Here is a 14,627-nt window from a genome sequence, read left to right as displayed (position 1 = left end):
GATGTTCTATGTATCTGTCGTATGGTCCCTCATCAACTATGCAGCCCTTATTTTAATACAGTTTAGTGCCACCCAGCTCTGTTCCCTGGAGCTTGTTCAGAATGAAGCCATGAGAATAATTTTGGGATGCCCAAGGACTGCTCAGATTGAGGTCCTCAAAGCTGAACTGCACCTGCCGAGTATTATGTGCAGGATACAGGAAATTACTTGTCGTACTGTTGATAGGATATTATGCACGGGCTCCGACTCTCTAAAGGGATCACTGACCCCCCTGTATCGTGATCCTCAGACTCCTACAACTCCATACCTCAGGAAGATCTTGGGAGTTCTTACAAGTGTAGGTATAGCCGAGGCCTGTATTAACGTTGTTATGTCACCGCTCCAACCCGTTTGGAACCCTCACTGTGTCAGTGTTGATATTCACTCACTGCATCAGTCCAAGAGGGACTGGCCCCCTCATGTGCTGCAAGACATGTTCATGAGTAAATTGTCCAAGTACCCCCATGTTCAGGCTATTCCTATTTATTGTGATGGTTCAGTCAATGGCAGCAGGTCCGGATGTGGGCTGTTCATCCGCAGCTACATTTCTGCCAATCACCACACTGACACTGAGGTTACCAGGCGGCTCCCTGCACACATGTCCTCCACTAGGGCAGAACTGTATGCTGTTCTGGAGGCGCTCCATATTGTGGCGCCTCTCCGTAAGGATGTATTCTTCTTTGTTGACAGTCAGGCTGCAATGTACGAGTATGCTCTCCAGTCTACCTCCCTCATGGACTGTGATCTAGTTAATAAATGCCTTGATCTCATCCACGCCCTAGAAAGTGCTGGTACCACGGTCAACTTCACCTGGATGCCCTCTCATTTGGGTATCCCGCTTAATGAAGAGGCAGACCGCCTTGCTCAATGTGCCCTTCAGGATGACACAGTGGACCCTGGCGCTGAGTACACTCTGGGCTATGTTAAGAGTAGCATTAAGGACTTTGTACATAGTAGCATTGGTGATCAGTTGGAGCTTTGTTGCCATAGGGGCAGTGGCAGTAGTCTTCACTATGTACGTGTCTCCCAGAGCTGTGCTTACACCTATGGGAGACACACTGCATCACATGATGGGGTGGCAATGAGGCTCAGATTAGGCTATAAATACTTTTGGGAAGTCAGTGCTTCTCCTGGTGTATGCTGTGTGTTGTGTGCTGCGCCAAGGGTACACACTCTGCGTCATTATGTCATAGAATGTCCTCTCATTGCTAAATTTAGGCTGCAAGGTCAACATGACTTATATAACCTCATTGACCATCTCTTAGACTCAGCCACTCTCAGGGCTATACTCAAGGAATATCCTACGTTTGCTCCCAGACTGTAGGATATTTATGCAATAAGGTATACAACATCTGTATTTATTTATTTACTTATATTCTTGTAATGTATACTATATTTTTGTATTTTTGATACTCTACCCTTAAGTCTTTGCCCAGGGGGTGGGTGGCAAGGTCCGTCCTCCTCCTTTGCTGTATTTCATTATTAATGCAACAATAAATATATCAATCAATCGCACACACACACACACACACACAGATAATATATATATATATATATATATATATATATATATATATATATATATATATATATATATATATATATATATATATATATATATATATTGAGAAACCAAATATGGGTGTTATTGGAGTGAGTAAAGGTGGTGACTTGGCTCTGTCTATGTCCACGTTCATCCCAGAAGTTACAGCTGGGGTTTGCATCAACGGCAGCATCAGCAACATCCAGTCTAGACTTAATTTATATGACAGGTCAATACCAGGATTAGATTTTGATCTTGGAAAAATAGAGGTATGTAAATCTTTGATCATTACAATATGGCAAGTAATATAAAATGCATTAATTTATTTTCTAATAATTTTTGATCATGATTTTTGCTTAAAAGATTGAAATAAATACTTAATATAAACAGATAGTTGATGGTGCCATGGACTGCTATGAATCTGTGGATGACCCGAAGGAATACCCTGAGACAATCATTCCCATTGAAAGGGCAGTTGCCAATTTACTCTTCCTGGTTTCATGTGACGACACAAAACTGGAAATCCAAAATGTTTGCAGACCTCGCCGTGGAGCGCCTCAGACTGGCTGGCAAAACAAACTATACAGTGAGTGGATTAAAGTATTGGAAATGCACTAAAAATGTTTCTTGAGTATGAAAAATCAAGAGAGTGGTGGTAGAAGCAAGGGGAGCAGCATGGCAGAAGAGGGATAGAGATACTAGTATTGCAGGAACAGTGAGTGCATTTTGACAGGTGCAGGACAGGGAGGAGATGCCAGTTGAGTAGAGTTGACAATTTTTGCATCGTCAGGGAATAAGTTTACATATCTGTTCAGTCTTTCCAGCATGTAATTTAGATAAATTTAAAATATAATTGGGAAAATTTTGAACCCTTCAAACACTCTACTTAACATTGCTTTCCATGTGGAAAACCTGTCTCTTGTACTGGTTCTCATTTACCTTCCCACCAAATACTTTTCTTTGCACTCCAGTTGCTTCACATGCATCAAAAAACATATTCATCTTCAGAATAGTCTAACTGAAAGCTTGTATCAATCCTGGGTTAATGCAATCTGCCAAACATTCTTTTATGAATATTACTCACTACCCTGATAAAAAAAAAAAATAAATAAAATGAAATAAAAAATAAAATAAAATAAATGAATAAATAAATAAATACAAATAAAAAAAAAAGAATTTTCATTGTTTATGCTGTAGGTCAAGTATCCTGGTGCTGGCCAGGAGCCTCCGTACTCCACTTTCTGCTGGGCTTCCTACCACAAAATGATCAGAGGAGGCATACTATGGGGAGGCTCCTTGAGGCCTCATGCAGACGCCCAGGTGCACACATGGGACGCATTATTGACTTTCTTTGGCAAGCATCTCAGGAATCAAACTAGCCTTAAGGGAAAGCTTTAGGTCTTATAATGCAATTGCTCAACAAGAAAAGTATTAACACCTAAAGGGCGGGTGGCGTTTATAGTTGAACCTGTGAACATCCTTCCCTTCCCTCACAATGATGTCTCTCAATGATGAACCTGTGAATGTCTCACAATGATGAACCTGTGTCCTGCAAACCATAGTGATGGCTACAGGGGAAAATAATCAGTTACTGTATGTAAAGTGTATGTGGCTCACATCATTATTCCTCGGTAATCATTAGTGAAAAGTTCAAAAGTTTTTTTTACTTGCATGAAGACACATGTAATGAGCGTAAGTATCAGTAATCAATGCTATATGAAGCACCAAAGTCGATGCTCACTTGTTAATAGAGTGTGGTTAACCCACTGGTCGCCTGTGGGCGTCACTCACGGCCAAATCGCGCTCAGACAGACAGGCAGGAAGGTGACCAAGGTAAATACTTTAATTATATAGTAAAAACTGATTGTCAAAGTGCCAAGTTGATTGCATGTATTGTTAATGAAAACTGTAATATGATGAGTGTTTAATATCAGTGTATAATGTTATTTTATAAGAAATTGAGACCGATAATTTGTTCGCAGTTCTTATGGTGATGCTTACTTCATCAGTAAATGTCAGAGAGAGAGAGAGAACTGCCTTAGGCCGGTGTCACACTATGTGGCGTCGCCGCTGCGGCAGAACCGTATGCGTCACCGCCGCATTGCCTGCATCCTGTCACACATAAGCGGCGAAGTCGCTCAGTCTATCCCCAGCAGCCAGCGTAGATAGGTTGACTATCATGTTTTTACTAGGACTATATTGTGTTTATGGATTGTGATTATTCAGGTATTAGCATTTCAGTATTAAAGATGAAAAGTTAATAATAGGAATCATGGGAAGCCTGTCTTAAATAATGTTTGTATTATTATTATAATGTGTATTACACATACGTACATAATAAATTTTGTTACTTTTTATAGGAAATAACAAACATATTTTATCTTACCTTTCTCGTTTCTTTCTGCCGATTCCATATGTGGCCACTTCTCGTACATTATATCGCCTATTTCAATCCATGCTTTCTCTCTAAAATTCTTATCACAATATTCTTTATTAATCTTTTCCCAAAGTGCTGGCCTTGCATGAATACACTGAATGAATAAATCAGTGTCAAACATCTTGTAACAAGGGAGCGCCGGATGCGGCGTGGCCGTCTGGTGTGACCACGTGCATAGAACTGCGTTTTTTCCCACGACACTCGGTCGGATGCGGCTGTGCGGCAGTCCGGCGCTGGCGCAGCATGCTGCGGCACAGTGCGGCGGAAACGGCAGCGCCGCACTGGTGTGACACCTCTCATTGGTTTGTGTGTGATATCACCATGTGTGGCGCCGCATACAGTTCTGCCGCAGCGGCGACGCCGCAGTGTGACACCGGCCTTACCTCGACCCTACGATGATAGGTGTGATCAGTAAAACAGATCACCTGAGAGCTAATGAAGACCTGCCAGTGCGGCTACATAACCATTCCTCTTCCTCTGATTCCTTGGACAAGGATAAACAGCCAGTGACTCCACCCCACATGAGGGCAAATTTGCTCCAAAAATAACCTCGTAGTGAAAATACTATTGGGAGAGAGAAGTTACTCTTTCAAGCAGTGTTGCCAGACTGAATTATGCATAATCTGACCAAATCTGACAAAATATCTGTAGAAATCTGTAACCCATAAGGAAAATTTCTGAGGAAATATATGTTGTTAATAATGAAATTTTATTAGCCCTATGGTAACTCCACATAAACAGAACAAAGGGTATTTAGTTAATTTTAACTCAAAACAAGCATTTAGGAAGTGTAGCCCATAAAGGCGACGTCACACGGGAGATTTTAGAAATGGAAGCTAAATCTCAAAAACTTGCGATATTTGTGAAAAAATAGTGGTTGCATATCCCGTTTGACGACGTCTTAATACAACTACATGCAATTTTACACATATTACACACCCAGCATAAACCATTTGTAGCGAGAGAAGCACTGTATGAAAAAGAAAACTGCACTCATACACAGGACATAATAAAGCTAATGAGATCACATGACATATCAAGCAGTATATATCAAGCATATATTGGATAATGACATAATGCTAGCAGATAGAAACTAAATTGAGAGAAGCACTGTGTGAAAAAGAAAAACTGCACTCATACACAGGACATAATAAAGCTAATGAGATCACATAACATATCAAGCAGTATATATCAAGCATATATGGGATAATGACATAATGCTAGCAGATAGAAAATAAATTGAGAGAAGCACTGTGTGAAAAAGAAAAACTGCACTCATACACAGGACATAATAAAGCTAATGAGATCACATGACATATCAAGCAGTATATATCAAGCAGTATTTATCAAGTATATATGGGATAATGACATAATGCTAGCAGATAGAAAATAAATTGAGAGAAGCACTGTGTGAAAAAGAAAAACTGCACTCATACACAGGACATAATAAAGCTAATGAGATCACATGACATATCAAGCAGTATATATCAAGCAGTATATATCAAGCATATATGGGATAATGACATAATTTTTTTTTTTTTCTTTATGTAGGAAGGATACTGGCCAAGGGCAACAAAAATCTAATAAAAAAAAATGCCCACTGAAATGCCAGTCCCATAAAAGGGTCAAGGCAGTGGTCAAAAATTGGTGGATAAGTGTCTTGAAACCTCCCTCTTGAAGGAATTCAAGTCATAGGAAGGTGGAAATACAGAAGAAGGCAGGGAGTTCCAGAGTTTACCAGAGAAAGGGATGAATGATTGAGAATACTGGTTAACTCTTGCGTTAGAGAGGTGGACAGAATAGGGGTGAGAGAAAGAAGAAAGTCTTGTGCAGCGAGGCCGCGGAAGGAGGGGAGGCATGCAGTTAGCAAGATCAGAAGAGCAGTTGGCATGAAAATAACGGTAGAAGACAGCTAGATATGCAACATTGCGGCGGTGAGAGAGGGGCTGAAGACAGTCAGTTAGAGGAGAGGAGTTGATGAGACGAAAAGCTTTTGATTCCACCCTGTCTAGAAGAGCAGTATGAGTGGAACCCCCCCAGACATGTGAAGCATACTCCATACATGGACAGATAAGGCCCTTGTACAGAGTTAGCAGCTGGGGGGGTGAGAAAAACTGGCGGAGACGTCTCAGAACACCTAACTTCATAGAAGCTGTTTTAGCTAGAGATGAGATGTGAAGTTTCCAGTTCAGATTATAAGTAAAGGACAGACCGAGGATGTTCAGTGTAGAAGAGGGGGACAGTTGAGTGTCATTGAAGAAGAGGGGATAGTTGTCTGGAAGATTGTGTCGAGTTGATAGATGGAGGAATTGAGTTTTTGAGGCATTGAACAATACCAAGTTTGCTCTGCCCCAATCAGAAATTTTAGAAAGATCAGAAGTCAGGCGTTCTGTGGCTTCCCTGCTAGCATTATGTCATTATCCCATACCACATACCCCTTGGTATTATACCAAGGGGTATGTGCCATGGGCACATACCCCTTGGGTCCCTTGGCCCCTTTTCGAGACTCTACGTCCATAGGCTCGGGCCCCCTTTACCTAATCATTATTATATAGGCCCTGGCCCCGTGGCAGTTTGCTACCTCTGCCACCCTATTGTTACGCCTCTGAGCATGCAGAGCTTACTTACTTGCTATAGCTTGTAGTTGTAAGGGTATAGCGACGATGTAGCTCTATAGCTTGTTCTTGTGTGTTTGCTGGGGTCGTGTAGGGCAGGCTGTGGGACTGTGGGAGTATGTTTGTACTTTGTTTACATGACGCGCGCGCCCTCGGGCCTCGGGGATCAGGATGATCTTGATCTTTATGTAGCCTCTGAACTAAAACTTGATGTTGCAGGTGCCTCCTTCTAGGGGAGGGCTGGCCTTTTTTATCGGGAACTCCCGCAAGGGAAAAGAAAAATACAGGGCATCTGTCCCGAACTCATGCATACCATATTCTTAAGTAAGTGCCTTAAGTGAGGAAAATATCTGTAGATTTTGTCCATTTAGAAAAAAAAATCTGAAAATCTGAAACGAGGTCTGAAATCTGTAGAACCTCAGGAAAATCTGTGGATCTGGCAACACTGCTCTCAAGTCTCAAAAGTGGTTTTACCAGAGAAAAGTAAAATGCTGTGTTTCACTCGTATACATCTTCCTAGCCATAACGATTACATTTTTTTTCTTGCGTGTTATAAGTGACAGACAGCAGTACTATTTCCTTTAGTGTGTCTACAAAATTACAGATATAGATTTTTATGTGAGTGAATGACTGAGGGATACTGGTGAGGGCAGCAAAGTAGGCTTGGGGTCCTCCCGCTGGGGCCTCAGCCAAGCCGTCACATGGCACACAACCATCCGAACACAGGTTGAGTTAGGTACTTCACTTCACCACTTCATCACAGAGACACCACATCACCCAGAGAGTTCAGGTTTGCGGTAGATTGAAGAGGAAGGATTGGTAAGTGTGATGCTATTACATTTTAAGCAATCAGTCAAGGCACAGTTGAGAAATTGTTGATGGAGTATGACCAATTTTTCCTGAACTGTTAAAAGTAGCCTGTCTGGGAGGAATGTCCCTGAAGAATGTTACCGTCCTTTTGGGGTTAAGAATGGATGATATTCTACTAAAAGTTAGAATTTTCATCCATTATGTGTGCCTTGATATATACATGTACAGATCATGTATTTACATTGTCTGCGGAAAGTATTGGGTGCCCTCAGTTTTTTTCTTGAATACTTCATCGTGTTTATCATTTGTAAAGGTAAATAAGAGGTAATTCAATTCCTGTGCCATTTATTTAATATTTTGTCATATTGCCCTTGACTTTGATGACCAATTTGAGATACTAAGGCATTGATTCAGCAAGATTTCTGAAGTATTTCTTGTCCATACTTCAGCACCGCAACATTCTGATTTCACTGATGAGGCGCTGAATGATGACGTGTCGCGGTCTGCAAGGCGTTTCTTGATGTAACTGCACGAGGTCTGGCGAGTTCCCTGGCCAGTGAAGAACCTGAACTTTGTGATTTTTCATAACTTTTTTGGCTCGATGACATGGAGCGCCATTCTGCATGAACGTATTACAACCATGTAACTCAGAAAAGAAGCATATGATCCTCCAGCACTTTCATGTAACGTTCAGCTGTCATCGTGTCATTCTTAGGGAGGAAACACAACCTTCCATGTCCACCATCACCACTAAATGCACCCCACACCATTAAGCCAAGAAGGTGTTTCACGGCTTTACTTGTGTACTGGGGCAAGTAGCAGTTAGAGTTCTTGGGACGACTCACTTTACCTGGCCGTGTTCTGATGCACCTGAAGCTGCTTTTATCGCTAAAAAGAACTTTCTTATATTGTTCTGGAGTCCAGTCCTTGTATTTGGATGCAAATGCAAGTCTCTTCCTTTTCATCTGCTTTGAAAGAAGGGGTTTGTCAGGGCACCTGAAGGTCGGAAGGAGCGTGCACAACAATATCATAACACTCAATGTACGTATTAACCCAAAAGTATCATCACAAAGTACACGATAATCTATATACAGTATATAACTTTTGATTAAATACAGTGTACTTGTTCGTACTTGAATGTAATTGATATTTTCCAAGTATTTTGGGTCTAAGTACAAGTAACATTGAATTTTTAAACTCCAAGTACAAGTACATGAAAACCTGTACTTAAGTCCAAGTACATGTATTAGGACCCAACCCTGATGGCTGAACATCAACAAATACTTGCAAAGTTGACACTGCAGTTTGTGTTACTGGAAGGAAAATAATGTTTTGTCTTAAGTTCTCACAGACACTTCATGAGACATACCTTTCACTTCCTGTCATAGCAATCCACAATGCCTCCCTTTTATAACCTTTTAACCTTCTTTAATAAACTTTATCTTACCTTAAAAATTTCCACCTTGGACAATTGGTAACATGTCTGAGCATTAAAAAAATATGGTAGCATTACTCTGATTTTATTTGCAGGCATTTTTATCTCTTCAGAATATTAAATTCATGGGTGTAGTTTGTTTTAACAAAAGAGGTGGGTGTAACTGGGAGAAAAAGACAGCTCATCTTGTCTCATAAAACAAAGCAGTTTTATTTAGCTAATGTTCCACCACTTTCCACAGTAGTTGATTCATAATATATTCCATGGGAGCTTAAAGGAACAAGACCAAAGGAACTTGCAAATTTCACCACACTTCCCCCCAACACGACAGGTGCTGCCTCCTAAAAACCCAATTTTGAATTTCCTAAGCCAAAAGTAAGTGATGTAGTCAAAAGACCGTCCATCACTTCCAACGCACATACCATAATCTATTTAGAAAGATCTTCCCCCCCAATGCCCCTGTTTAAGTGAGGTAGTAAACTGACTGGCTGTCATCTAGGAACAGGTTAATTTGACCGCCATGGCAGGGGATCAGGTTCGGGACACGTATTACCATACTACACCAACAACTACAGTATACTAGCCTTACCAGGCTTTACTTCTCTTGACACTTGACACTTCAACTCAACATAACCTACAGAATGCACTGAACTTATTATTACATCCTGCAAAAGAGAGAGAGGCTAGTGAAGGCGGTGTCACAGTACAGTGGGGCAAGTGTCTCTGCGGCACGCCATCACACATATTTCGCTTATAATCCCTTTACCACACTTCACTTCACCACCAAACTATTGTCACTGTTTTTCTTGATATATATATATATATATATATATATATATATATATATATATATATATATATATATATATATATATATATATATATATATATATATATATATATATATATATATATATATATATATATATATATATATATATATATATATATATATATATATATATATATATATATATATATATAGTCATTCACTATCCTTAACCCTAAATTCAAGGAATTTATCTGCAAAACAGAGGTGGTGAGGGTATTGTCACAAGACAGAATGGCGAGTCTCTCCCGAGGGATGCTCATGGTGTCCCCTTTCTTGCTGCCAACTTGCCAGTTGCCTCTATAACGTTTAATTTCCTCTCTCTCCCTCGCTATACAACCTTGGAACCTATTATCCCATTTGTGAAATCAATAAAGGAGTGTGGAAAAATTTAGTTGCAGGGACATAACTTCTTCCTGGGGTTACTTTTAATAATTCCTTTTGGAGTAATTAATATTGCTTTCCCACCTAGTCAGATGAGAATTAAGATGAGTTTGCACCGGGCTGTTTTTTCGTTTGGCTGCTTGCAGCCACCTGGAGCAGCCGGCAGGTTTCACCTGAAAGCATTCACATGGTGGAGAGCAGCAGCTAGTCACTAGCCGGCTGCACAAAATAAAATAAAATAAAATAAAATAAACAATCAAGATGGAATCCTCCTCCTCTGAGCTGTTTGCTATAATTGAAATTTTGCTGTGCTTGAAGAAAAAGCAAAAGAAATGATTGTGGACTCGTTCCAGGTTTATATAGTCTTGCAGGCTATGGTGCTCATGTATGCCTCCCCAGCGTGGTCCTCCTCCCTCACACACACTCAACAGCTCCAGCTGGAGAGTGTGCAGAAAAGGGCGTGCAGGGTCGTCCTTGGCCCTGCCTACACCACCTATGATGAAGCCCAGACCACCCTGAGTCTGTCCAGACTATCCGCCAGGCACCGAGAGGCTCTGGAGAAGTTTGTAAGAGGACTACTACATCATCCAAGCCTCCGACATGTGCTGCCGCCTGACGCGCCTCGGCCGGCCCGTGCCACAAGACACCACAACCAAATAACGTCCCGAAAGGCGCCGTGCACGGACCGGTACAGACTCTGCGCGATTCCCACCATGGTGCGAGCCATCAATAAACAGTGTTTCGTTTCTAGATTAGACTTAGCTTTAGGATTAATGTTAAGTATTTTCCCACCCCTCTGTACAGTCAGTTTGTAAACTGCCTTGATAATAAACCGTTCATTATTATTATTATTATTATTATTATTATTATTATTATTATTATTATTATTATTATTATGCCTTCTGGTACACACATGCTGGGGCACTGGCTCCCTCAGTCACGATGTAAACTAACAGATCCCGTGCCTTTTCAAAAAAAATTTTTTTTATAAATAAATTTAAATATTTTATTTATTTATTGTATATAATGGTACAATCAATGGTTGTTACTAAAACACTTTCCAACAATATTCCTCCTATTTTCAATTTTATAATGATAGTTGTTCTCATTTGACCCTGGAAAATTGCCGGGATGGCAGGTGATCAGACGGACGGAGCGGCTTTCCGGCTGCTCCATCAATTCAGCAAATCCAGGCTGCATCTCACTCCCGGCTGCAAACAGCCACAGTTGCATCGTGTAAACCCCCCCCTCTAGTGCTAATCTTAGAAAAAAACAAGTGTGTGGTGATCCACCTCCACAACCGAATAATTCACACATTAAACATACAATAGATGAATTTGATCTGAATTATCTAAGAGGGTCATTCTGAGATGATGCAGTCTTTACTAACTGGGTGATAATTTATATTGTGCCCACAGGTTATTCAACACACTGGGAGCTGAAAGAATGGGCATTACACCTCACTACATTCACAACCCTCATACAAGTCTTCCAGGAATGGCTGGAGCTTTTCCCAGGCAATCCACCAATTTCCTTCCACTATAGTAAACTCACCACCACTTTGTTGACTGTTGGACAGACCAAATCTCACATTATTTTTGGGTTTCATGGTCTTTTTCCTGTAGACCAATTATCTAGATTGTGAGGCTTTGACAGGTACAGAGGCCACGCGGAACAGGCAAAGATAACTACACCAAGGTGTAGTTATCCACCTTGGTGGATAACTACAAGCAACTCATTCAGGTTGCCATCATCATGCTAGTGCTGAAACTGTCTTGTATATTATCCTCAGGAATAAAATGAGTAATGTTTGTTACAGTCTTGATACTTTCACCAGGGCACCATATCTTTTGATAAGCACTGTATATGTATTTGTTTATACAGTACTATGCAATTTTTGTTTAGATAGGATTGAAGAAAGTTTACAGCTTGTGCTATATGTAGTTTATTATATATATTATCTACAGCAAAATAGGGGCAGGAGTAATACTTTCTCTTTTTCACTGGGATCAAGAGGCTGAGAGAGTGGTGTGCAGAAATGTGAATTTGAAAATTGTGCTTTGTCTTGGTCAGCCCCTTTTGGGTGATAAAACTTTGGTATATAAAAATATATATCTATGTATCTGTGTATACACAGTATCTTACTTTCTTTTAGATCTATCAATTTAACAGTATTAGTTACATTAGTGGTTTAACAATAAGAAAAGCTAACTTTTCCCCACCACTTATGATTTATGAACGTCATAAATGGCATTTTATATCTAATGAAAATCAAAGTACATTTGTATTAGAAATAACAACTGTGGGAACTTTTTTTACTTTAACACTCACCCAAGTTTCTTCCAGCTAACACATACTCACAGAAAGCATCACAAAATATAATTATAAATAGATGAAAACTTATCTGTGGTTTGGGCCAGCTGGGACTGGAGGCGAGTTGAGTCACTGATGTTCCAGACCAGTGGCTAGTCGTGTTTTCAGTGCTGAGACAGTTTCCTTGAGATTATCCAATGGTTCTGAGCTTCCAAGCTCTTAACTTAGCAAATTTAACAAAGTAAAACTGGTAGAGCGGTGAGAATACGTCTTAATAAGACTTATTATAGTGGTTGCAGGGTGGCGTCTGCTACAGAGGCAAGCTGGCTTGCTTCCACATGGGTTCCTTGTCACGTCAAAACAAAAGCCTTCTGCTCACTTCTACATTGCCTTTATTTAATTTAATAACTAATATTTAATTTCTACTAAAATAACCTTAATTACCCTTTAACATAACTTAGTTCAAATGCTACATAATCCCAAGTCCAGGGATATTTTTTATTAATCTTTTCAATCTGTGGATAAGAAAATCTATATACACAAAAAAAAATCCACACATAAAAGGACCTATATGTATATACAAAATATGTGTTTATATATAACTATATAATATATAATCGGTACAATACGTGTAAACAAGGTACAGTACATGTATACAAGGTGCAGTACATGTATACAGTAAATACAGTGTCCGTGGAAAGTATTTGTTACTGTACGTAAAGCGCATGTACCTCACGTCATTATTCCTCGGTATTTATAAGTGAAATGTTCAATAGTTTTCTATTTGCATGAAAACGTGTAATATGTGTAAGTATCAGTATTCAATGCTATATTAAGCACCGAAGCCGATGCTCACTTGTTAGTAGTGTGGGGTTAACCTGCTGGTCGCCTGCGGGCATCACTCATGACCAAGTCGCGCTCAGACAAAGACGGGCAGGATGGTGACCGAGGTAAATACTTTAATTTTGTAGTAAAAACTGATTGTCATAGTGCCAAGTTGATTGCATGTATTGTTAATGAATATTGTAATATGTTGAAAGTGTTTAATATCAGTGTATAATGTTATTTTGTAAGAAATTGAGACCGAGAACTTGTTCGCAGTTCTTACGGTCATGCCTACCTCATCAATAAACGTTAGAGAGAGAACTGCCTTTCCTCGACCCTACGATGATGGGTGTGATCAGTAAAACAGATCACCTGAGAGCCAATTGATGCCCAGCCGGTGCGGCTACAATATTGTATGCAACTGCCCGAAAATACTTAATTATGGTGTGCTTGGTTATACGTTGGAACCTTTAGCATACGTCTGGTATTGCTGCCACGAGCACGGGAAGAGTGAGGGTTTGTATGGGGACTGACAATTCCTGCCTCAGTGCTCAGTGAGCTGCTAGGGAGAGAGAATTTGACACTTGTTTCCATTCCACTACACCCTATTTCCGCTCTTTCCTTTCCCAGCCTTCCCATTTTTCTGCTACGGCATTTGTATGGCTCCAGCCAACCTCAGCAATGAAGAAAATGACAGAATTTTGGCATATAAGATTGAAAATGTGCCAACAAAAGAAATTTCGAGGTGTACAAGGCGACATGAAAGCACCATTTGCCGCATTTGCAGCCGCTCGCACCCTCCTTCCAGACACCATACCTCTTAAGAAAACCAACATCTGGGAAGCCAAGAAAGACATCCAAGGCGACTGATACTCTCATGAAGTGTGAGGTTATGAAGGATCCAAGGATTACAGCTTGTGAACTTAAGAAGTTGCACTCAGATGTGTTAGAAGGTGTCTCAGAACAAACCATCCAGGAACGGCTACAAAAGGAGCTTGACCTACCAACATTCAAGCTGGCCGACAAACCCTTTTTTTCAAAGCAGATGAAAAGGAAGAGACTTGCATTTGCATGCAAATACAAGGACTGGACTCCAGAACAATATAAGAAAGTTCTTTTTAGCGATGAAAGCAGCTTCAGGTGCATCAGAACACGGCCAGGTAAAGTGAGACGTCCCAAGAACTCTAACTGCTACTTGCTCCAGTACACAAGTAAAACCGTGAAACACCTTCTTGGCGTAATGGTGTGGGGTGCATTTAGTGGTGATGGTGGACATGGAAGGTTATGTTTCCTCCCTAAGAATGAAACGATGACAGCTGAACGTTACATGAAAGTGCTGGAGGATCATATGCTTCTTTTCTATGAGTTACATGGTTGTAATACGTTCATGCAGAATG

The 14,627-nt window shown here is 40.4% G+C and overlaps 2 protein-coding genes across 2 annotated transcripts in view; one reads left to right on the top strand and one right to left on the bottom strand.

The window, feature by feature from the left end:
- Nucleotides 1-6,801, bottom strand: part of LOC135102708 (ATP synthase mitochondrial F1 complex assembly factor 1-like) — a 15,842-nt gene extending 9,041 nt beyond the window's left edge. Inside the window, exon 1 of the mRNA XM_064008164.1 lies at nt 6,648-6,801. The gene's annotated coding sequence lies outside the window, so the exon portion shown is untranslated. The remainder of the gene's footprint in view (nt 1-6,647) is intronic.
- On the top strand, nt 1,670-4,884 carry LOC135102709 (acyl-coenzyme A thioesterase 3-like). Its single transcript, XM_064008165.1, has 2 exons — nt 1,670-1,851; nt 1,973-4,884. Exons 1-2 carry the CDS (start codon nt 1,678-1,680, stop codon nt 2,198-2,200), a joined length of 402 nt encoding a protein of 133 aa, XP_063864235.1. The 5' UTR covers nt 1,670-1,677; the 3' UTR covers nt 2,201-4,884.
- Nucleotides 6,802-14,627: the final 7,826 nt, after the last annotated feature.

Source organism: Scylla paramamosain, chromosome 8, assembly GCF_035594125.1.
Source record: "Scylla paramamosain isolate STU-SP2022 chromosome 8, ASM3559412v1, whole genome shotgun sequence".
In the NCBI taxonomy this organism is placed as follows: domain Eukaryota; kingdom Metazoa; phylum Arthropoda; class Malacostraca; order Decapoda; family Portunidae; genus Scylla; species Scylla paramamosain.
This window is presented reverse-complemented; position numbering and strand designations above follow the sequence as displayed.

What these genes read in the sequence shown, in the direction of transcription:
- LOC135102709 (XM_064008165.1), top strand. Translation starts at nt 1,678, where the DNA reads ATGGGTGTTATTGGAGTGAGTAAAGGTGGTGACTTGGCTCTGTCTATG. An exon ending in TTGATCTTGGAAAAATAGAG is followed by an intron (nt 1,852 to 1,972) that starts GTATGTAAATCT and finishes TAATATAAACAG; the next exon opens with ATAGTTGATGGTGCCATGGA.